This window comes from Phyllostomus discolor, chromosome 2 (assembly GCF_004126475.2).
Source record: "Phyllostomus discolor isolate MPI-MPIP mPhyDis1 chromosome 2, mPhyDis1.pri.v3, whole genome shotgun sequence".
Classification (NCBI taxonomy): domain Eukaryota; kingdom Metazoa; phylum Chordata; class Mammalia; order Chiroptera; family Phyllostomidae; genus Phyllostomus; species Phyllostomus discolor.
Window position 1 is genome coordinate 124,292,542 of NC_040904.2, and position 21,820 is coordinate 124,314,361.

Consider the following 21,820-nt stretch of genomic DNA (forward strand, 5'->3'; position numbering starts at 1 on the left):
TTTTGCACTTCACCACTGCTTTCAAGTTCTGAGGAATGGAGGGAGAGAAGGTGCGAGAACCCAGGCAGGATCTGCTAGGCCAGGATGGGGAGAGCAGGGTACTCCTGGGGCTTGGCTGCTGGGCAATCCTGGCAAACTGCTTCTGAGTACAGGCCTCTTTGGATTGGCTAAAGCCAGCTGGGGACATCTGCCACAGAGCTGGCCAACCCCTGGCTTGGATATAGTGACTCTAACTTGATTTCACAGCCCCTGGAGCTGGAGCTGGGCTTCTTCCAATGAGTGCAGCAGCTTCTCTTCCGCATCTGTAGCCTGTCTCGTCTATGCCAGAACCCAGAAACTCTCAACCACAAGGACAGTGGACACACACACTAATGCTGTGCTGAAGTGCTGAGGGCCATCGAGAGTCCGCATGCCCATGTAAGACAGCCATTTCCTGGACCACCCAGTGGGCTCCATATAAGAGGGCCACAGCGCACATGTCACCATGGTCCTGCCTCTTAAGCCCCTTCTGAATAAATACTGGGGGTGACAAATGCATCATTCATTCATTCAGCATGCCAGGCTAGGTGCCAGCTCTGGGATACAGCAGTGGACAGGACAGATAAAGCTCTTGTTCCTGTGAAGTTTATCTACTGGGGTAAGATTGAGAAGGTCTTGTCATCTCCTGGCTTCCTCCATTATATACTTTGTTCTCTGCTAAGCCTTGTCATTTTTAGGGGATGAGGAAAACGGAGATATGGGGAAAGCAGGGATCTTTGTTGTATCCTAGATGCCTAGCACACGATAGGAACTGAAAACATGTTTGTTGAACTGAGCTGAGGAAGAATCTTGGCAGGCTCTCCGCAGGGCTGGGTGGAGTGGGAAATTCACCACCACTTTCCCGTTTTCCCAGATATGACCTATTTCGTCAGGTCTCCTCACCTAGACTGTAGCCAGAGATTGTAGGCAGAGTTCTTACTGCTTCTTATTCTAACTGTATGCAATTCCAAGGAAAAAGTTGTTGCCTTTTGGAAACATATAATCAGCGGGGACATACAAAACTCACACCCACCATCATGTAGAATGTTGATATTTTGCCCTTTTTTTCTTAATTCTCACTCGAGAACATTTTTTCATTGCTTTTAGAGAGAGGGGAAGGGAAAGAGAGAGAACCTGATGCTTTGTAATTAATTGTTCTGAAAGTCATTTTTACTTACCTGTGTTTAGGCCTCCTATCTGGATTTAGGTTCCACCACAAAATCTAAGGTTCTACAAAACCAAGAAAGACTTGGTAAAAACTTCTGAGTGGAGACATGCGGGGGATCTAGTCTGATAAATGTATCAGACCATTGTAGACAGACCTGTGGTCCACAGCTGGGCAGCCATGGGCACTGGGGAGATGAGCTGCTGGAGCAGGATTGCTGCTGGCACAAAATACCTGAGCGCTATTCAGTGGAAAGTTCTAGAGAGATTATCTAGACACACTTTAGACTGGTGTCTCCTTTTGAGTTTACACAGCCTGTGCTTCCAGGGACTGGGTGGTGGAGTGGTGATGGATGCAGGCTCTGAGCTGTCCTGGGTTCAAATCCCAGCTCTAATACTTAACAGCTGGGTGGTCCCGGGCAAAATTACTGAATTGTCCTGGGTCTCAATTTTCTCATCTGGAAAATGGGTGTTGTTAAAAGAATTCAATGACAAAATCCATATGCACATGGCTAGCACTGAGCTAGTAAGAGAGAAAGAACTACCAACCACTGCAGTCTGGCAGCGCGGTGCAGACCAAAGGCCCTCAAACTTGAGTTTGCATCAGAAGCACCTGGAGGGCTTGTTAAAACACAGATGACTGGGTTCCACCCGAGTTTCTGACTCTGCAGGTCTGGGGTGGAACCTGAGAATTTTCATTTCTAATAAACTCCCATGTGATGCTGTTGCTGCTGCTTCAGCACCATGATTTATGAACTATTGGTATACAAAAGAAAGAAAATATTTTAGGATTTTGACACTGGGACCATTCTTCAGTATCTGGTGACTTTGGGAAGGTAATCTCCTTGAAGCTCAGTTTCTTCACTTGTAAAATGGAACTATTTATACCCACTCTGTGGGGGCGTGCCTGGCATACAGCATTATCATTACTTAGGGACTGTTGTTTAAATTTTAGCTCAGTTTGTTGGCCTTGAAAGATGAGTCAGATTACAACATGCAGAGACGGGCTGGGTAGGCTTGGGGATGCTGCTGAGAGCCCCAGAATGGGGCCTGGCGCGAAAGCACCCAGGAGCGAGGGGCTAATGCAGGAAGTACTCTTGTTTAAGGTGTGCACTGGAAGAGAGCAGAAATAGTCTTTGGAAATTTTTATGTAACATCCATAATGAACTTTGGACCCTAACAAATCAGTATTTCCTGAAAGCCACTGACATGGTGACCTCGTCCACGGGAGGTGGAAAATGCTTCCTCAAGAAGAGCAAGCAGGCCCCATGGGGTTCCTATTCCAACCCCTACACCATCCTGTCCCTCCTGCACGCGGCGTCTCCTTTTTTATGTAGTCTCTGTTTTTTTCCTTTTTCTTTTTTTTAATTTTAATTTTTGTTCAAGTACAGTTTTCTGCCTTTTACCCCCATCCCAGCCCACCCCCCACAGTTCTCCCCACCTCCCTCCCATTTCCACCCCATCCCACCCCCAGTTTTTGTCCATGTGTCCTTTATACTTGTTCCTGCAAATCCTTCCCCTTTTCCCCTGAAATTCCCTCCCCTCTCCCCTCTGGTCACTGTCAGTCTGTTCTCAATTTCAGTGTCTTTGGTTATATTTTGCTTGCTTGTTTGTTTTGTTGATTAGGTTCCTGTTAAAGGTGAGATCATGTGGTATTTGTCTTTCACTGCCTGGCTTATTTCACTTAGCATAATGCTCTCCAGATCCATCCATGCTGTCACAAAGGGTAGGAGCTCCTTCTTTCTCTCTGCTGTGTAGTATTCCATTGTGTAAATGTTCCATAGTTTATTGATCCATTCATTTACTGATGGGTACCTAGGTTGCTTCCAACCCTTGGCTATTGTAAATTGTGCTGCTATGAACACTGGGGTGCATAGGTTCTTTTGGATTCATGTTTCAGGGTTCTTCGGATATAATCCTAGCAGTGGAATTGCTGGGTCAAAAGGCAGATCCATTTTTAGTTTCTTAGAAAATTCCATACTGTTTTCCATAGTGGTTATACCAGTCTGCAATCCCACCAACAGTGCCCTAGGGTCCCCTATTCTCCACAACCTCTCCAACACTTATTGTTTGTTGCTTTGTTTATGATGGCCATTCTGACTGGTGTGAAGTCCCCTTTTGTTAGAGAGAAACCCTGACGAGCTCTTGGATTCATAAAGGGATACAGGCACTTGGATTCCTGGTTCCTGGCAGGTTGAGCTCACCCAGGGTCCACGGAGCTGTTTCCAGGGTCCCCCTGGTGGATTACGGAGGCACTGCAGACTTTCCCAGGGGAAGCCCTGTAGAGTGCTACCGGCTGTGAAGCCTGGGTTTGCAGCCTGGGGTAAGGGCTGGAGCCTTGTAGCAAGACTGCCCAAGGCTCCAAGGAGATTTCTGGACCGGTTGGGTGTTATTACCGGAACAGCACGCAAAAGACACCCCACCCTAGGTGAATTAGAGACTGTTGATTTTTAAGGGCGCGATCCACTGCTCTTGGCACTGGGAGGTTGCAGTCAGAGCACTTGCCCCAGACAGAGGCCTCCAGGGTCTAGGCCTTTGCAGGGTTTGGCCTGAAGACCAGTCACAGCTTCCATCCTGAGTCATTCATTCCGTGAGGCAGGATGCTAGGGGAGAAAGGGCTGTCCCAGGGCCAGGGGCCTTGAGGCAAAGATTCACTGTCCAAACTCAACTCCCCTCACCCAGCAGCCATTGGCTGAAATCCCACCCTTAGAGACCCTTTTTAAAAAACTGATTTTAGCGAGGGAGAGAGAGGAACATCAGTTTGTTGTTCCACTTATTTATGCACACACTGGTTGGTTTCACATGTACCCAGACGGGGGATGGATGATGCTCTAACCACCTAAGAGACCTACCTGGCCAGGGCCTTTAAAGACCCTTTCTTTTGCCCTTTTTGAAAAGTCTCTTTGAAGTAACTCTTTCAAATAAATAAGAAGTCAATCATTTGTCATGTATTTAATGTGGCAAGTCACTGAGCTAGGCCCCATGGGGACCTGGGAATATGGAAGATGGAGTCCCCACAGTATAAAGTAGGTAGTGATGGGCCACCTAGAGAGGTCTCAGCAAAGCCCAGGCCAGCATGAAGCAGGGCAGCCTTTGCACAGGGCCTGCATGGAATGTATGGTGAACGGGGTCTAGAAGGAAGGGGAGGCTTCTTTGGAAGTGGGGTAGCATGGGGAAGAGAGGCCATAAGTCCTGGAGTAAAGGGTGGAGTGTGTGCAGGGAACAGTGAGTAATCTGGTGTGGCCCAGTACCGCTGAGCATTAGAGAGCCTGGCAGAGGCAAAGCCCAGAGGAGGGTTAGCTCCCTGCCCCATCTCCCACGGGAGGAGGAGCAAGTACCAGTCCAGAGAGGGGGTAGAGGCCAGTTGGGAGCATCCGCACTGCCCAGTCACAGCAGGGAGCGTGGAGACCCAGGGTCGATGGGTTTGTCTGAGGATTTCCTCTGAGATGTAAGTCTGGTGCAGCTTGAAGACAAGACTCATCGGGAGCAAGAAGAGAGGGTGTCTGACGGGTAGAGGAGAGGCATTTCAAAACCCACAGGGCAGCTGAGAAGGGGCAGCTGAGAAAACAAAAGGTGCCTTCAAAATCTGGGCTGGGACAGGCCCTCAATCAGAACAGAGGGTTTAAAATGCCCCTAGGCCCACAGGTGGGAGTATGACACTAAGTAGGAGAGATTTTCTCTCATCTCATATTTGTTTTAATACTTCAGTTTTCAAAGCACATTCACCCACATCATCTCACTGATCTCTCTGCCAGCACTCTGGGCGAAACAGGGCAGGCATGATTTCCCTTTCACAGAGAGGAAAGCAAAGGCCTGGGTAAGATGAAGTTATAGCTTCTGCTTTATTTTAACCTATTTATTTTAACCATTGGCCTTTTGGGGTTGCATATTTGTTTTTGTTTTAAATTTATATTCTTTTTGCATAGTTCAAATATTCACATAGTTCAAAGTTCAAAAGGTACAGATAAAATTCTCTCTTGTCTCAACTCTGTTCTCCCAAGTTACCTCCCAGCAGTTTGAACCCAAGCCTTCTGACTGGGTAATGGTGTCCTTTCTGCCACACAGCGGAGGGGCTCAAGGACATGGCCCTTCCCACCCCCCACTCCCACCCCCTGTAAATTCAGGAAAGCCTAATGCAAATGCCCCTCAGGTAAAGGTCCTATACCTCCTCTTAGCAAGTGTATATATGTACCCTTATGGGACTATTTAACTGTCTCCTTTCATCTTTAAATCCTAAACTCCTTGGAGCCAGGGAGTACATCTTCAATTTCTGGGCGACAGCAGAGCAGGGGTTAAAATCTCAGGCTCCAGCCCACAGAACACGGGGATAAGAACTGTGCTGTGTGAACTTGGGCCAGTTACTCGGGCTCTCTGAGCCTCTGTTTTTGCAACTGTGATAGTTGCGTCCTCACCAATTTCACAGGGCTGTTGAAGGCTGGATAAGATGGCATGTGTCCCGAGTTTGACCCCATGCCAGGCACAGGGACTGAACTCTGTAAGTAGGAATTACTTTCATTCCCAGTGTATTAAGAACCTCTTGTCTGTGCACACAGCACGACAGACCCAGGTACCCTCTCAAAATTCATTCTGACAGAGGATTAGGGATCTCAGGCACCTAATTAAAGGCGACTTGGCATCATACTCTACCTAGGCAGGGATCTGCCCTTCCTTTTTATGGGAAACTAGCCTCCCAAAGGCCTGGATCGTTGCCATCTCCTTTTCAGGTGAGACCTGGCTTTTCTGGATGGTCAGTCATGTTGAGACCAACAGAAGGGGCTACAGGCCACTGCGCTCTGAGCTTATTGTGTCTGTAGTCCTGAGTTTGAAGTGATACAAAAGGTGGCTGCCATGTGGCTTTTCTTAGGGCTGACAAGAATGACTCATCGGAGGGTTACTGATGCCCGGGACAAAGTGACTCACTAGACCTGCCCCTGGGCCTGGCTCTACAGCTGTCTGACCTTTGCCTCTCAGGGAAATATTCTTGGCCCCTGATAATTCTCCACTCAGAACAGGGAGCTTCCCTCCCCTACAGCTCTCTTTGTTAGAAGAGACCCAAGGAATCATTTATTCCAACCCCACCTGACTTCCGGATAAGAAAAGGAGTGCAGTGATGGGACCAGGCTTGCTCCTGCATCTCATCTGTAGCAGGACGAGGATTCAAACTGGGGTCCAGGGTGCCTTCTGTGCTGTGACAGGCCCTTGCCTCCCCGAGGCTCCTTCCCCACAGGGCATTCACTCACTGTGGCCATGGCTCCAGGGTCTAAACACTCTGAGCAGTGGTTTCCAGGGCCCTTTAAAATCTTGTTTCCAAGGAATGCAGAATGATATCTTGGAACTTGTGGTCCTCATTGACCATAATGTCAATAAACAATGTAAAAATGTGTTTACTTTGTCAAAAGAGGCATTCCTTTCCTATCCAACAAGTTTTGTAAAGAAACAAAGATAGCATAGGCCAACAAGGATTAAGGGATAAAGAACAACGGAGCAATCCTTGACTTTGAGAGCTGGAATCCACACCAGCCTGCGGAGCTGGGACTTGGTGGGAGCACCTTGCCCAGGGAAGTCTTAGCTGGAACCCAAGGGTGAGAAAGAGGGAGGGAAATGGCGGTGATGGCAAGTGCCTGGGAGTCAAACTGGGAAATTGCTGCAGGGTGTCTGTCATTTCCCTAACCCGGCATCACCGCCCCCCGCCACCCCCACAATCACCAGACCCAAGACTTGTGTTGCCCAGAACCTTCATGTGCTCCAGGAGGGAACTCTGGATCTTCTCCACAGCAGCCCTTCTCATCATCTACCCCACACCAGCCCTTGCTCCAACCTCAGGTCATCCAAAAGTCCCCCTGTTGTTCAGGTGTGATTCATTCATTGATTGTCAGGATTTGAAGAGGCTGGCTTTAGCAGGAGTGTCTGCAATCAGGACTTTGGAGCCTTTGGCACCGCCTCCAGCTGTCCAGCAGTAAAAGTGTGGGGTGGGGGCGGGGGGAGGAAGGGCCAGTGGAATGCCTGAGAGACAGAGAGGATCACTGAGAGACAGACCTCAGACTAGGAAAAACAGGGGAAGAGCTGTCTTCCCTTCTGGGGAGGAACAAAGTCTCCTTCAGTCTCTCTATAGCCTCCAACCATCCAGAGATGAGATTCTTCTATTCTGTATATGTGGAAACTGAGACCCAAAGTACAAAGCCCAGAGGCAGAGCTGGGCCCAGAAGCCGGGAGTCCTCCTCCCTCCAGCCCCTACTCTGAGAAACCAGAGGAAAAGGACCAGGAACTAGGGCAGGGTAGGTGGGTTTGAGGGCAGGGGAGGCCCCATAAGGTCTGACAGAGTGGCCAGGCAGGCTGATTCAGGCAGGCCTCAGGCACCTCCAGAGCTGCCCCTCAGCCCCAGGACGGGGCTGGGGCCATGGGAGGAAGCAGGCGAGGCAGAGATTCCCAGTCCGGTGAAATACTAGTGAGTCACACTGGGTGGCTCCACAGGCCGGCCCAGCCCACATTCCCGGGTCTTTGTTCCCAGCCATCTGGGCCCAGCCTTAAAGGGCCAGCTCCTAGAAGCAGCAGAGAAGGCCACTCTGCCCATCACCCAACCTGCCACCTCCACCGTCCTCTTGTTGGGTTGCTCCTCATCTCTGGGTAGTGGGGTAAGAAGGGTGACACCTTACGGGATTTGGGGGTTGATCCCGTCAAGTCCTGGGGCTACAAGGGAGGACCCTCAGGTCATTTCAGCAAGCCCTTTGCCTCAGGGCAGGGCTGCACCTAAACTGGCCTACAAGGATTAAGAAAACTGTTTCCCCCTGGCTGGCATAGCTCAGTGGATTGAGCGCGGGCTGGGAACTAAAGTGTCCCAGGTTCGATTCCCAGCCAGGGTACATTCCTGGGTTGCAGGCCATAACCCCCAGCAACCACACATTGATGTTTCTCTCTCTCTCTCTCCCCCCCTTCCCTCCCTAAAAATGAATGAATAAAATCTTTAAAAAAAAAAAAAAAAGAACACTGTTTCCCTCCCTTTCAAAGCAACTTCTTCCAGGGTCTCACAATCAGGTCCCTTCTAACCACAATCCCACTTGCGGCAGTTTGTGCTAATTGCTCACTCGGTCCTGGCCCAATCTCAGCACTGGTTTATCCTTGCTGAGACCTTCCATTTAGGTTGGCCTTTCCAGACTTGTGAACCAGGCTCCCTGTCCTGGACCTCCAAGGGGTCCAGGTTTCACACCAAGCCTGACCTGTCCGGGAATTCTTCAGGGTAGAAATATCCTGCCAGTCCAGGGCAGCCCAGGTGCCTGTCACTTCTTTGGATGCCATGCGCCACCAAGTGGACATTCTGGAGAACTGGTGCCTTCAGGAGACTGGGCGGTGGTGGGGGCGGGGTAATGGGAGTGAGGGGCGCCTTGTAGAGCCTCCCACCAAGTTATCGGACTCTGAAAAAGCATCTTCAGTTGTGAAGCAATCTTTAGCTGGTACAAATGAAAATGAAAGCAGTTCCTAAATTAGAGAGGAAAGGATGAGGCTCTAAGATCAACTTAACAACAGAATCCTGTAAGTTCTAATAAAACTTACAAATAGCAGTATTTTTGTTGGGGCTTGGAGACATCTCTGTGTCCCCCAAGTACCTACTACCTCACACACTATTTGGGTTTAAGGTATGTCCACTGTTAACATACAGATTTTCCGAAAAGGGATTTGTTCCTTGAAGTTTTCATAGCAATTTCACAATTTCTGTGATTTTGAACTGAGAGCTGGGTTTGGCAGGAAAAGAGCAAATCTTGAAGGGCGAATTGGAGGGTGGAGCAGGGAGAGGAGTGGGCACGGCCGGCTGGGGAAGCCTGACTTCCAGGCAGAAGCACTTCAAATTCTGAAGAGACCTGGGGCCACCCCATGAACTGTCACTTAGTATGTCCTTGGAACCCAGGACAAACCATTGCCAAATGGGCAAGGGGCATAGGCCATAGCCTTGGGGTCTTTGTGGGCTAGTGGACTTGGCACCCTGGCCAGCTGGTCCTGAACAAGCCTGGCATCGAGGAGCATCCAGGACCCTCTGAGATGCACCTATCCACCCACCCGACAGACACCCTGTTGTGGGCACCTGCTCAGGTAGCTTCCCTACCGCAGGCTGTAACTTCTCCCGAGGTCCTTCCTCCCTCTCCCTTTCCGCACTCTGGTTCAGTTCCCTATCACCCTGACCCTGAGTCAACACCATACCTTTCAACAGAGCTCCTGCCTCTGGGCCCTCCCTGGCCAATCATCCCAAGCAGCACTTCTGCATTAATGTCTCAAAATTGTACCCAAGTTCTTTTGAGTGGCTGCACATTGCCTGCAGCGCCCAGTCTGAACTTGGCTCACCCCGAGGTCCAACCCACATGCCCTGCATTGTGACTCCCTCTTCTGGAGTTAGTGACTTCTTGAAGATAAGAGCTCTGTTTTACATTTCAAAATCAAATCAAAGCAAATGTAAATTATGCCAATAAATCCTAGCCAGAAAATAAAAAACAAATTCAGAGATTTTGACACACACACACATGCATCCAGATGTGTGTCCATACCTGGGCCTGTGTTTGACCACAGGCAAGTGTGAGCTGGGCTGCAGCCCAGGTCTGAGGGGCTGAGGAGGGGCTGTTTCCTCAGCTTGTGATCCATTCCCATTCACTAAGCTGTGTCCTGCTTCGAGGGGCATCGTTCTGGGAGAGAGGTGCCTTTCTTATTCCACCCAAGACTCCCACTGTTGTCTTCTGACAGGCTTTCCTCTCAGAAGAAAACAGTGGCCCTAGGCCATGCCTGGCCCCTGCAAAACGGCAGAAAGTGAGTAACGTACATTTTACAAGCGGCTGAGGCTCCTCCCAGCATTCTTCAGCTGGATGTGTGAAGGTGCGAGGGAAGGGCGACCCTACCCTCTGTAAAATATATATTACATGACATTATTCCAGAGTTCTTTCAGGCCATAAAACTGAGGGTGGTGTTACCTGCTCCTGGCCAGTTGGAGGAGAGCTTTAAAACCTCACTCTTCTTTCCAGTTCCTCAACTGCTTCCCTCTTGAGCCTCCCAGGTAAGCCTGTGCTTTCTCCCTTACAGCCTGGGAACCCTGACCCCAGCAGAAGCCAGCCCATCAACCTGAACCATTATGCCACCAAGAAGAGCATGGCAGAGAGCATGCTGGATGTGGCTCTCTTCATGTCCAATGCCATGCGGCTGAAGACAGTGCTGGAGCAGGGGCCGTCCTCTCAATACTATGTTACCCTCATCACCCTCATCAGTATCTCTCTGCTCCTGCAGGTCGTCATTGGAATCCTCCTGGTAGTCATTGGTGAGCCCAGGCCTGGAGTTGGCCTTAGTGCCCCCTAGTGGGAAGATGAACCCCTGGTGTCTCGCAGCCATGCACTAACCTGGTGTTAGCCCTCTGCACCTACAAATGCCCAAGTACCACCTGCACAGTGATGACAAGCACCCTGCTCTACCTCTTGGTGTTCCCTATGGTGGCCACTCCACAACACCTGCTGAACGACAGTCCCCACTAACTCGTAGCTGAGTGCCACACTGCCCTCTGTGTGAGTTCCATCCCTACTCTCAGAAGACCCACTGTAGCTTCTCAAACCCCACCTCTGTGAAGCACCACATGGTCGCCCTCACACTGGTCAGTGAGGGAAGAGCCATCGAGTGCAGCGACACCACCTCCCTAGATTTCTGTCACATGGATCTTGGAGCTGCTGGACTTTTTCTGAACTCCAGTGGGTATTGTGAGGGAAGCTCCAGGCTGTGGCCCCCACCCTGACTTTTACCTCTCAACCCCACTTCTCCATAGCACGGCTGAACCTCAATGAGGTAGAAAAGCAGTGGCGACTAAACCAGCTCAACAATGCTGCCACCATCTTGGTCTTCATCACTGTTGTCATCAACATCTTCATTACAGCCTTCGGGGCACATAAGACAGGGCTCCTGGCTGCCAGGAGCTCAAGGGACCCTCTCTGAACTCAGCTGGGACCCAGGTGGGGGATGACAGGAGGCCCTCGGGCCCAAAGGCTTTTTCCCACCTCTGAGGGTTTGGGGTAAGAGAGAAGTACTCGCCAAGCAAAAGGATAAGGCAGATCTGGGGCAAGGAGGGAGTCTTGGAGAAGAGCTGGATGGGGACTTGGAAAGGCCCTCTGCGCTGTTCACGGTGCTTCTTTAGGTTATAGGACCAGGTGTTTCCACAGCCTGAGAGGGGTGGGAGGCAGCACGGTTAGTGGTTGGCTCTGCCCCTCCAGTAAGGCAAGATGGAGAGTTGAGATTTCTTTTTGTGGTCCATGAACCAACAGCAGCAAAAGCCCCTGGGAATTTGCTGGAAATACAGACTCGCAGGCCCACTCCAGACCTACTGAGTCAGCGTGTGCGTCTTGAAGGCTGCCAGGGGAATAATCAAGGGCTCGATGGAGTCTGAGAACACTGCCCTCACTGCCTCTTCTCTGTGTCCCCCACAGGTACTGGGCCTGGAGCTGCTTCCACCGCTTCCTCCCTGATCTGCCAGGCTGATGGGCACTTCCCACAGCTCCCAGGAGCGCCTGAAAAGGCAGCGTAGATGCCTGCTTCCTACCCATAGCACCTGAATGAAGAGGGGCTGTTATACTGGTCTAAGCGAATTGCATCTTGGTCTAGAGCCTTGAGCTCAGACTGGGGCAGTGCCAACCCTCCCTCCCGTAGCGCCTGCCCCTGAGGCAGTCTGCCTAGGGCCCAATCCCACCAGCTTCGGGACTCCGGTTCTGACTACTCCATTCCTTCCCTTTGTCCCATCCATTCCCAGGTAAGATGGGATAATTTCTATCTATAAAAGTTTCTGCAACTCCACTGAAGTCATTTTTTATGTCTGTAGTTGCATCTGAGCTGCCGTCTCCACCTGTGTCCTTGGAAGGGTCTGAAGGAGGAGACTCCAAGCCTGGATGGAGAGAAAGCTTTTAGTCACCCGCTCTCCTCTGAGTTGTGCTCCGAGTCAACTTCCAATGCGCCGCACACCTCGGACTAATCACTGTCTGCTACGTCAACGGCAGATTAGTGAATTTTAGAACAACGCATGTACACACATTCCTTTTCAAGACCCACTGTAAATCTATTCTAGTTTTCATACTAGTGCCTTTTTGGGGGCATGTGTTTAAGCAATAGAAATAAATTTTGATGTATGCCTATACCAAATATAACCAGGGACGTCAATCTGCACCAGTCAAGCATCAACAGGACGTCCTCAGCTCAAGCAGAAAGGAGTTTTGGGTCGTCTGCTTTTTTAGAATAAGCCACACCTCAGCTCCTCTCCACTGTCCACCGAAACCATTTTTGGCCCCATTTCTAGCCGTGTTCACCCAGGGTGTCCACCACCCTCGCTCCACTGAAACCACCCATCTCCACTGATCTGCTGGACAGAAAACGCCCGGTCTAATGCTCAGACTCTGAGGTCCTTCTGCAGGAACAGCACGGAGGGGGCTGTCTGCCACAGGGCTGACACCAGCTAATGGGAAAGGGTGGAGGGTGTTGGGGAAGGGTCCTCGGCACGTGCTTCACAGAGGCCTGATGGTCGAAGGACAGAGACGTGAATGCTGGGCCCCTCAGCCCAACCCTCTACCACCATGATGGGTGACAGGAAAACAAGAGCCATTCTGTTTTCTATGAAGATGCTGTATTTAACGCTTCCCTCCCAGCGTCCCAGTCCCTCCCCCACCCCAGACATTTCCCTACAGGGTAGGAGCCCTCGCCAGGTCCTCCCCCTTAAGGCAGATGGTGTGGAGGTAACAAACATCACACACAAGGCACTGGCCAGGGGCAGAGGGGCGGGGTGGGCAGGGCAGGGAGGCTGGGCTGGCTCCTCTTGTCCGGAGACGTGAAGCAGGAGGGCTGTCTGGGTGGGCTCAGGCCTCCCTGTGAAGACCCAACGATGAAGAGTGGCCCCAGAAAGAAACCTAGCACCCCAGCTGGCCAACTGCAGCTCTAGCCTGCTCCCCACAGACCTTCCCCAAGGCAGTCAGTAAGCTGGAGCAGGGACCCTAAAGAGCCACAGCCCCGGGGGCAGGTATGGGCATCCATAAGCCACTGAGTCACTGAGAAGTTCTTGTCCTTCCTGATTTCTTATGACAGAGGCAAAGATTCTCCTCGAGCTCGGGAGTTCTCAGTAGACTCATTCTCCCCCATGCCAAGTTCATGCTCTGGGTGACTACAGAACTTGTCAGGTGGGCTCTCCAAATGCTGTGCCTCAGACTGTCACAGCGTGGAGCCTGGGCCTGCTGCCGACTGGCCTCCCTTCCTCACAGCAGGCGGCCCTGTGTTTGCCTCCCTAAACAGCCACTGGAGTCTAGGATCCAGTGTCCAATGCACCACTGGTGAATTCAGCAGCAGCAGCAGAAGAGGCAGCAGCAGCAGTAGAAAAATGCCCAGGTGCAAAGGCACCTGGGGATCATTAGTGCAAGATAAGTGTGTGATCATCAGGTGACGGAAAGGGTGGCCTAGACTACAAAGGCCAAGGGCTATTTTCCCTGAACTAGCTTCACTTTTCAGCTCCTCCTCGCCCCTGCTCCCTTCCACTTGGGGAAGAGATCTCAGAACGATGTCCTCACCTCCCCAGAGGTCCCCAGACTTGTCACCCTGCCGCTTCCTACCCTGGTCCCGGTTTTTATGGTTCTCCGGTTCACGCAGCCCTTCCTCTTCTTCCACTCAAGGCCATGGCTGGGGCACTCCCTACAGGAGGGCAAGTCCGGGGGAGCTGTGCCCAGTGGACTCAAGCTTTCCAGTTCCCTTTTCATCCCTTCCTGCTGGACCCCGCTGCTTCTCTCCGTCTAATCATGGTTTACTTTCTCACACCCACATCCTCTTCCTCTCGGCCTCCTCCACCTTGCCTGTCCTGCTTGGCCTAGGTGCCAAACATGAGGACGAGCCCATTGCCCACCGCTTCATCTCCCAACCCTCTGTGGCACCAGGAGGCCAATGCCAGTGCTGTGCCTCTGATGGGTCTGAAGTGAGTACTGCACAGAGGATAAGCTTAATGCCCTGGTTGGTGGCCAGCTGTTTGGTGGCTACCTGGGAGAGATGTGCGTGTCCCTGGAAGGCATGAGCCTGTGGTGGAGCGGAGGAAGTGCTCCTCGAGGGGCCAGCTCCTCTGGTTATAAATCAGCTCTGGGCCCAGGGCCGAGGGACGCAGCTCTACACAGGAGTTCGTCTGAGGTATGCAAGTGGGGATGCTCCCAAAAGGCACCACTCCACCCCCCTCTCACAGTCCATGCTGGGCCTGGACAGTTACAGTTTTTCTTTTCTGATTTAAAAATAAAAACCAATGAAAAATGTCCAACCGAAGAGCTTCCCGTTCCTGGTCACTGCTCCGGCTGTGGAGGAGCACCAGGGGGAGGCTGGCACACACTTCGAGGATCCAGGCGGGTGTCACTCAGGCAGGCCCCTCCCGGACCTAACTGCACAGCCCTCCCAGGAGCTGTTCCACCTGTGACTGAGGGAGCTTCCTCCTGGCCCCCTTCCCCAAGTCCTTCCTCTGGAGGCCCAGAGGATGGAGGGGGGCCTTAGCAGCTGTTCCGTGTGAGGGGACAGCTCCTGTGGAGTGGGGGTGTTAGTGCTGAGGCCTCTCTGGGCCCAGCAATGGCTTCTGCTCCCTCCTCGCTCCCCCCAGCAGTCAGCAGGCTGCTGAGGGAGCAGCTGCAAGTCAAGGGCAGGAAGTTGTTGGTCCAGCGGGCCACTGCTCAGGATTACGGCATCTTCATCTGGCGGCGATTCCACATGCCTCGCTTGGAATGGAAGTGATGGAAGAAATTCCTGAGGGAGAGACGTTCCACTTCCAGGCCTGCTTGGAGGATCCTGAGTGGGGGAGGGGCAGGATGAGCCGCAGAAGCATGGGAGGCAACTGGGCTTAACAGACCTGCTCCTGTCTTCCTGCTCACCCCCACAGGGCAGGGGAGCGAGGTGCAGTGCAGAGTGTGGGCTTCGGAGCCAGACAGCCTGGGCCTAACCCCCAGCTCCACACCGTGTAAGTTATGTCTGTCGTCTCCCAGAGCCTCAGTCTGCTAACCTCTAGGAAGAGGGTACTAAGGGTGCGCACCCACTGGAGGGTGGGGTGACAACCAGATGGTAGACAGGGGCACGCAGCACAGTTCCTGGCACTCAGCCAGCAGGGGACACGTCACAGTATGTCACAGGGACAGAGGGCTGAAGCAGACCTTGTCCCTAGCCCTTCCCTGTTCCTTTTTCCACATGCACAGCCCACTTAGATTAAAAAATAATAATAATAAAGTAAAATACTAGAGAGGCCTGTACTTTGGGCAGGGTGGAAGTTACTGGAATTTGAAGCAGTTTCCTTCTCCCTGGCCCTCAGTAGAGGCAGGAAGGTTGAGAACTGAACCAGAGGCTGCCTCTTCCCAGCCCGGCAGGAAGACCACGGGCAGAGGTAACACTGGGCCGGGCTTCTGTCCACTTTGGGAATCTACTTGGATCTGGCTAATCTCATATAAGCTCCCTCGACCTCCCTCCTTTGCACCTTCAGTTCTCTTAGTATCGTCATTTTCCTTTCCTTTCTTCCCTCTAAGGAGAAAATATAAACATATCCAGTTTTTAAGCCTCCGATACTTACTAGCTGTGAGATTTGGGGTAAGTTATTAACTTCTCAAGGCTCACTTTTCTCATTTGGAGGTTTGGGGAGGAACAAACGAGGGAGTGGGTGTGAACCACCCACCGGCACAAAGGTGCAGTGACGGGTGGCTGCGTCTCTCAGAAAGAAGTGTCTCTCTCCCTTGTCAAGGTCCCCACTGTCCTGCCGCTCCTGACCTTGCCCTGTCCACTTCCCCCGGACACAGTTCCAACAATTCTACCCTTTCTTTCTTGGATTCCCCCCAACCCTCTCTCCTTTACCCCTGCCCCTCAGGCTCAACTCTCAAAGTACCATCCTCTTTCCCCCTCCTCTTGGCGGCAAATTTCTTGAAAGAGGAATCTCATACTAACACAGCCTCCACGTCCTCACCACCCTCGAATTCTACAACCCCCTACAACCTGGGGTCCCAGCCCAGCCAGCTCCCTGCCCTGTCCTTCTCCTCTTCCCTGAAACTCCCTTCTCCCCAGGCTGCCGGGGACCCAGAACCTCCCGGGTGGCTTGTTGCTCTTTAATGGTCCACACGACCTCCCTTGCTGGCCCCAAAGTCTGTCCCGACCCGACCCGTTGGCCTGTCTCTCTTACCCATGCCACAGCTTCAGCCCCCTCCCGCAGGCAGCTTCACCCTGGAGGAGGAAGCCATGTGCTCCCACTGCGACTTGTTTGCTGATCAGAACATTATCACTTACATCTGTACTGATCTATTTTACTTTTCCCCTGACAGTTTACCAAGCACTTTCCACACCAGCCCAGTGACAGAGACGGAGGCAGCATCCTCCCCTTTTAACAGGGAGAGAAGCGGAGTCTCAGCAGGGGCAGTAAGTGGCAGAGCTTCCTCTGAGTTCAGTGCCTTTGCCTGCTTTAGGGGAACCGGCAGCCTGGGTCCCGGATGCTCTTGCCCCGTGCCTCCCCCCTCACCGGAGTGCCTGATGGACAGAATTCCAGCACACCCCTCAGATGCCCCCCTTTCCCAGTCACCTGTCCAGCAGCTCCCAGTCTTCCCCACCCCAGCGGTCTCGGAACTCCTTGGTGTTCATGCCCCCGATCCTGGCCAGGTCTGACTTGTAGATGCCAAGCAGCCCAAATCCATTCACCTCCCAGTAGCCTGTGGACAAGAAGCTCCAGGTGAGGTGAGCCAGGGCCAGGAGAAAGTAACAAAGATGTCCTCCAGGTGACAACCCTAGAGTCCTTTCTGAAAGACGGGTGATGGGGGTGCCTGTAGCTGAAAACTGTCTCATCTGGGCAAGTCCCTTGCCTATTTTGAGGGGGAGCCCCTTGAGCTAAGGTCCAGGGTCCAGTGAAAGCAGGAGTCCTACCAAGCAGTGACCAAGGCTGCGGATAGCCCTGCGGTAGGATCTCGAGGCCGCAGCTGCTAGGGCACAGCCAAGCGCCGCGCTCCTCGGCTCTCAGGGACTGGGGCCCTGTCTTTCCACCTTCGCATCCTCACAGAGCACGGAGTCTGGCACACAGTAAATGCGTGACAGCTGTGCCATGCAAGAATGAAGGGGGAGATGGGGCGGGCAACGTTCATCGCCGCGGCTGCAGCTGCGGCTGCGGCTGCGCTGTCGGCACCGCCCCTGGGCCGCTTCTCTGGACCGTCCAGGTGAGCAGAGGGGCGGAGGGTGACCCTGCCGTGCCGGAACTGTTTCCAGCTCTGGGGCTAAGAACCAAGGCCGGAGAGGGCTTTCCTTCCCTCCCCAGCTCAGGGCAGGCTCACCCTCAGGCCACTGCGGGGTGGCCCCGCAATGCAGCCGCATCACCATGGGGGCGAAGGCCATCTTGCCCTCCACACAGTGCTTCCGGATGGTATCGACGACTCCAGCGGGGAAGTGGATGTGGAGGTCGCAGAGGAAGACGATGCTGTGCGGGTCCTGGGGGCACACGCGGGAGGATCGGCCACCTCCGACCAGAGCTAGGAAGCCAACCCACTCTCCCTGGCTCTTCCCAACTGCATGACTGACAACTTCCACCAAACAAAGTACTGGGCAGATTTCCACAGCACGAGGCATCAGGGCGCGGTTCTCGCAATGAGAAGGTGAGTCTGACCCCTCCCCCACTCTGTGTGGACTCCAAGGACCTGGACAAATGCTCCCCTGTCGTTTGTTTCCCCCAGCCCTGGCAGTACAACAGACAGGACGCCCGTCTCCTCACTCCTTCCTCCCTGAGGAGCGGGCCCCACACACACCCATATGTGTGTCTCTACCTCCTACCCAATCCTCAGTCATATCGCTCAAGCACCCCCGTGCACTCACCTTCACTAGGTCTATGCCAGCCTGAAGTCCGGCCGAGCGCTCGAAGTTTCCACTCAGCTTCATGTACTGGTAGCTGCGGGGGAAGGGAAAAGGGCTGAGCATGAGGATGAGGCTGCAGTGCCCCCTGAAAGGAGTCAGCAGGCACAGAATGCTGCTGATACGCTTCTGGCATGGGATTGTGGGCAGAGACTGGGAATCAGCAAAGCTGGACGAGACTCCTGACTCTGCCCTGGACGCAGCAGCCCTGAGGCTTCAGGAAGGAGAGGGCCAGGTTGCACTCCAGCCAGGAAACCTCCTCACCTCCGCAGCTTGGACCTCTTCAGGGCCATCTCAACATCCATGTCCTCACTGCTGTAGTCAGTGATGATGATGTTGAAGTGTGAGTCCCCGGTGACTTGGAACAGCTTTTCCATGTCTCTGATGAACTGCTGCACCCAGCGTGCCTGGTTCTTCACTGCCCAAGCAGGGTGAGCAGAGGGAAAGGAGCAGAGGTAACACAAAGAAGGGCATGTTCACTCCCAGGTCCTGCATGAGCCGGAGTCCCATCAGACCTCTGCTCGGGGCAGTGCAGCACAAGGACAGAAGGCGCAGGTGAGCTCGCCCCTGACGGGGCCTCTACGCCCCGAGAAGGCCTTTGACTGGGACTAGCCATCGGCTCTCTCATAGTGACCCCCGTGCTGTAACACTGAAGCCCTGTAGTCCGTCCATCTCACCATCATCCTTTATTTCCTGTCCTGCCCCACTGTCACACTTCTGTCCGGTACGTGTCCCATCTCTCCTTATAAAAAGCAGCTATGCCATTCTATTCAGCTCCCTCTGCCGTACTTCCCCAGACCGGCTGGAAACCCAGCACCACCCTAGTGGATCGTCACCCAACCCCGAAACCTGGCGCCACCGCAGGAGTGACGGCCTCAGGCCAGTGCGTTCCCAGCTGCATGCGAACTAGCCACGTAAACGTAGACCAGTGACTTTTCTCTTGTGAGCCTCAGTCCCTCAACTGTAAAGTGGCTGTTTTCACAAGTTCCTGTGAGATTTGAGTCGCTGAGCAGAGACCTGGGTGCCCACGATTACTCGCAGGGTCCCTGCTCGGCTGGAGGCTCACCAGGCACGATGAAGTGGACCACGGCGCGGTGATCCCAGGAGAAGCCCTGGGGCCAGCACAGCTTGGGCTCTGGGGCCTGGACACTCAAAACACGTCTCCGGCGGTTGCGTGGGCCCCAAACCAGGCCCTGAAGGTTCCGGGCCTCGGCCTCTTCCCCGCCGGCTGGATCGATGCCCTGCCAGCCTCGCGCAGACACATACTCAGAGAGCCGCACCAGGCGCTGGCCTTGCTCCAGCAACTCAAGCTCCAGGAGGTAGCGACCCCCACGTAGCTGGTCCTGACGCTTCTCCACATTCACAATGCGCCGTAGCTGGTATCTCCTGCAGCAAAAAGGGTGGGGGGCTTGAGTTATTCTTGCCCCCAATGTGGGGTGGCGTAGTGTGGTAGAAGGCTGCAAGGCCAGTGGTCAAGAGGCCCTGGCTTTTGTACTGGCTTTGCCATTGGCTAAGAGGCCCACCCTCTCTAGTGTTCCCTGCCTCTATATTTAAAAATGCACCTACTGAGCTGGGATGATCTCTACTCTTTCATAGCTGAGATCATATGTAAGGTGAGAGAGTTTCCTTCAGGAGTTGACCCTCATTAATAAAATGTTCTGTTCAATCAACAGTGCATAATACACAATTAGATAAATGTTGATTGGTTGGCTCGGCCTCATTAGTCACTAGGGAAATGCAAATCTAAACCATAATGTGATACCATTTCACACCCATTAGGATGGTTATTTTTTTTTTAAAGGGATAATACCAAATGTTAGCAAGGATGTAGCAAAATTGGAACCTTCATACACTGCTAATAGGAATATAAAACGGTACAGCTGATTTGGAAAAGAGATTGGCAGGTCCCAAAAGTGTTAACACAGTTACCCTGTGACCCAGGAATTCTACTCCTAGGTGCATACCCAAGAGAACTGAAAACACACTCACACAAAACCTTAGTACATGAATGTTAGTAGTAGCATTGTATTCATAACAGCCAGAAAGGGGAAATAACCCAAATGTCAATTAACTGATGAATGGATACACAATATCCACACAACAGAACATTAGACAGCAATACAAGGACTGAAATATGTAATACATTGACAATATGGATGAGTCTTAAAAACGTTTTGCTAAGTGTAAGGAGGCAGACACAAAAGGCCACATATTATTAATTCCATTTATATGAAATGTCTACAGCAGGTAAATGTATAGTGACAGAAAGTAGAGGGGTGGTTGCCAGAGACTGGGAGGAAGGAGGAATGGGAATTTACCACCGTTGGCTACAGGGAGCCTTTTAAAAGTGATAAAAAAAAATGTCCTGGAATCAGATAGTGGTGATAGTTATACAATACTGTGAATATCCTTAAAAGCCACTGAATTGTATACTATAAAATGGTAAATTAAAGGGTATGTGAGTTTGATCTCAACTGAAAAAATGCTGACGGGTTAAATGAATGGAACAGTAAAGAACTCGGCCACATCTCCTGCCCTCGTCCTTCTAGCTCACATCTGGGCTTATTCGTTCCTTTTGGCCTCGGCTTTACCCAGTCTGCCTTTTCCCTAGCTCCATTCCTCAGAGCGGGGACCACCTCCATCGGACCTCCCCAGGGCTCTCGGGTCAGGAGCTCAGGCACTGCAGAGCCTTGCCCGACGGTGGGACAAAGGCCTCACTGGTCCAGGTCACTTCACCAGGTCACCAGGTCACCAGGGGCGGGGGCTCCAGGCACTTGTCCTTCTCGGGAGTCTGCAGCAGGGGAACTGTTGCAGCCCCAGGTCCCGCTCCCCGGCCAGCGGGCGGCCACCTGCCTCGGCCCTGGCCCCAGCAGAGCCCTTTACCTTACCCCCGGCTCCTCTGGTTGAGCTTCTTTAAGAAGACCCGTGTGATCTCAAGAGCCTCCTGCTCCGGCAGCAGCAGGTTGCCAGACGTGTTACAGTTCAGATCAATCCAGTCGCTCCGCAGGGCTTGGAAGTCAAGGTTCCGTGCACTGAAGGTCTGGTCCCAGTTCACCACTGGGTCAAACATGGGCACGTATTCAAACACCTCACTCACATCCTCTTCCTCTTCCTCTTCTTCACCCTCTTCCTCTCCCTCCACTTGTCCTTCCCGGCCTGCAGCTGCCACCACCTCCTCCTCCCCAGGCCAGCCCCTCCTCGGGGCCAGAGGCTCCATCCTGTCACCCCTCCTCTGCTTTGCAATGTAGGACTCGACTTGACTAAGCCACTGTGACTGCCCTAGAGTCTTCCTGGGGCTGTCACCTGTGGGCCCCGGCCTTTTAACTTGAGGCCGGTTCCCTACCAGGTGCCCAGGGGGCCACTTGGCAGAGTGAGGTGGATCCTGGCTGGGCTCAGGGCTGGTTTTTCTCCCCCGCTTCTCTGGTTGCTGCCCTGGGACATTGCTGGTCCTCACTGGGAGGGGAGCTGTAGAGCTCTGTTTGGAAAAGGGGGCCGGCAGCCCCTCCCGGGGCCGCGCCAGGAGTTTCCGCAGGCTTCGGAGGCGGTAGTCAGTGACGTCCTGCCCCGGGGTAGAAGTAGGCACTTGGTTTCCCTCTGGCCTCCTGGCATTCTGGTCCTTGGAGGCAGGGGTCTCCTCTGCCGCCTCTCCATACTGGGACTCTTCCAGAAGGCCTTCCTCAAAACCTGTTGTTAATAACAACCACTCAGAGTTTTCAACCTTTCCCCAAGGAGATACACAAGACAGCTGATGATTATGTGTGACACTCCG

At 52.8% G+C, this 21,820-nt stretch overlaps 2 protein-coding genes across 4 annotated transcripts in view; one reads left to right on the plus strand and one right to left on the minus strand.

Moving 5' to 3' along the window:
- Nucleotides 1–10,246: 10,246 nt before the first annotated feature.
- NINJ2 (ninjurin 2) lies at nucleotides 10,247–12,017 on the plus strand. 3 transcript variants are annotated; one of them, XR_004901461.1, is made up of 3 exons: nucleotides 10,247–10,471; nucleotides 10,967–11,210; nucleotides 11,622–12,017. XR_004901461.1 is itself a non-coding variant. In XM_036018506.1 (3 exons), exons 1-2 carry the CDS (start codon nucleotides 10,306–10,308, stop codon nucleotides 11,131–11,133), a joined length of 333 nt encoding a protein of 110 aa, XP_035874399.1. In that variant the 5' UTR covers nucleotides 10,247–10,305; the 3' UTR covers nucleotides 11,134–11,150; nucleotides 11,622–12,017. The 3 variants fall into 3 exon arrangements, 2 of the variants coding, with proteins under 2 accessions (XP_035874399.1, XP_028388975.2); XM_036018506.1 differs by having other exon boundaries at nucleotides 10,967–11,150; XM_028533174.2 differs by lacking the exon at nucleotides 11,622–12,017 and having other exon boundaries at nucleotides 10,967–11,214.
- A 775-nt stretch (nucleotides 12,018–12,792) lies between these two features.
- B4GALNT3 (beta-1,4-N-acetyl-galactosaminyltransferase 3) overlaps nucleotides 12,793–21,820 on the minus strand; it is a 101,118-nt gene continuing 92,090 nt past the window's right edge. Inside the window, 7 exon segments of the mRNA XM_028532358.2 lie at nucleotides 12,793–14,979; nucleotides 16,742–16,868; nucleotides 17,481–17,634; nucleotides 18,016–18,088; nucleotides 18,316–18,469; nucleotides 19,118–19,437; nucleotides 20,940–21,735. Of these exon segments, the coding sequence (XP_028388159.1) occupies nucleotides 14,871–14,979; nucleotides 16,742–16,868; nucleotides 17,481–17,634; nucleotides 18,016–18,088; nucleotides 18,316–18,469; nucleotides 19,118–19,437; nucleotides 20,940–21,735 (1,733 nt within the window). The 3' untranslated portion in view covers nucleotides 12,793–14,870.

Coding starts and splice junctions, on each gene's coding strand:
- NINJ2 (XM_036018506.1), top strand. CDS start 10,306: ATGGCAGAGAGCATGCTGGATGTGGCTCTCTTCATGTCCAATGCCATG. Junction 10,472..10,966: donor AATCCTCCTGGTAGTCATTG/GTGAGCCCAGGC, acceptor ACTTCTCCATAG/CACGGCTGAACCTCAATGAG.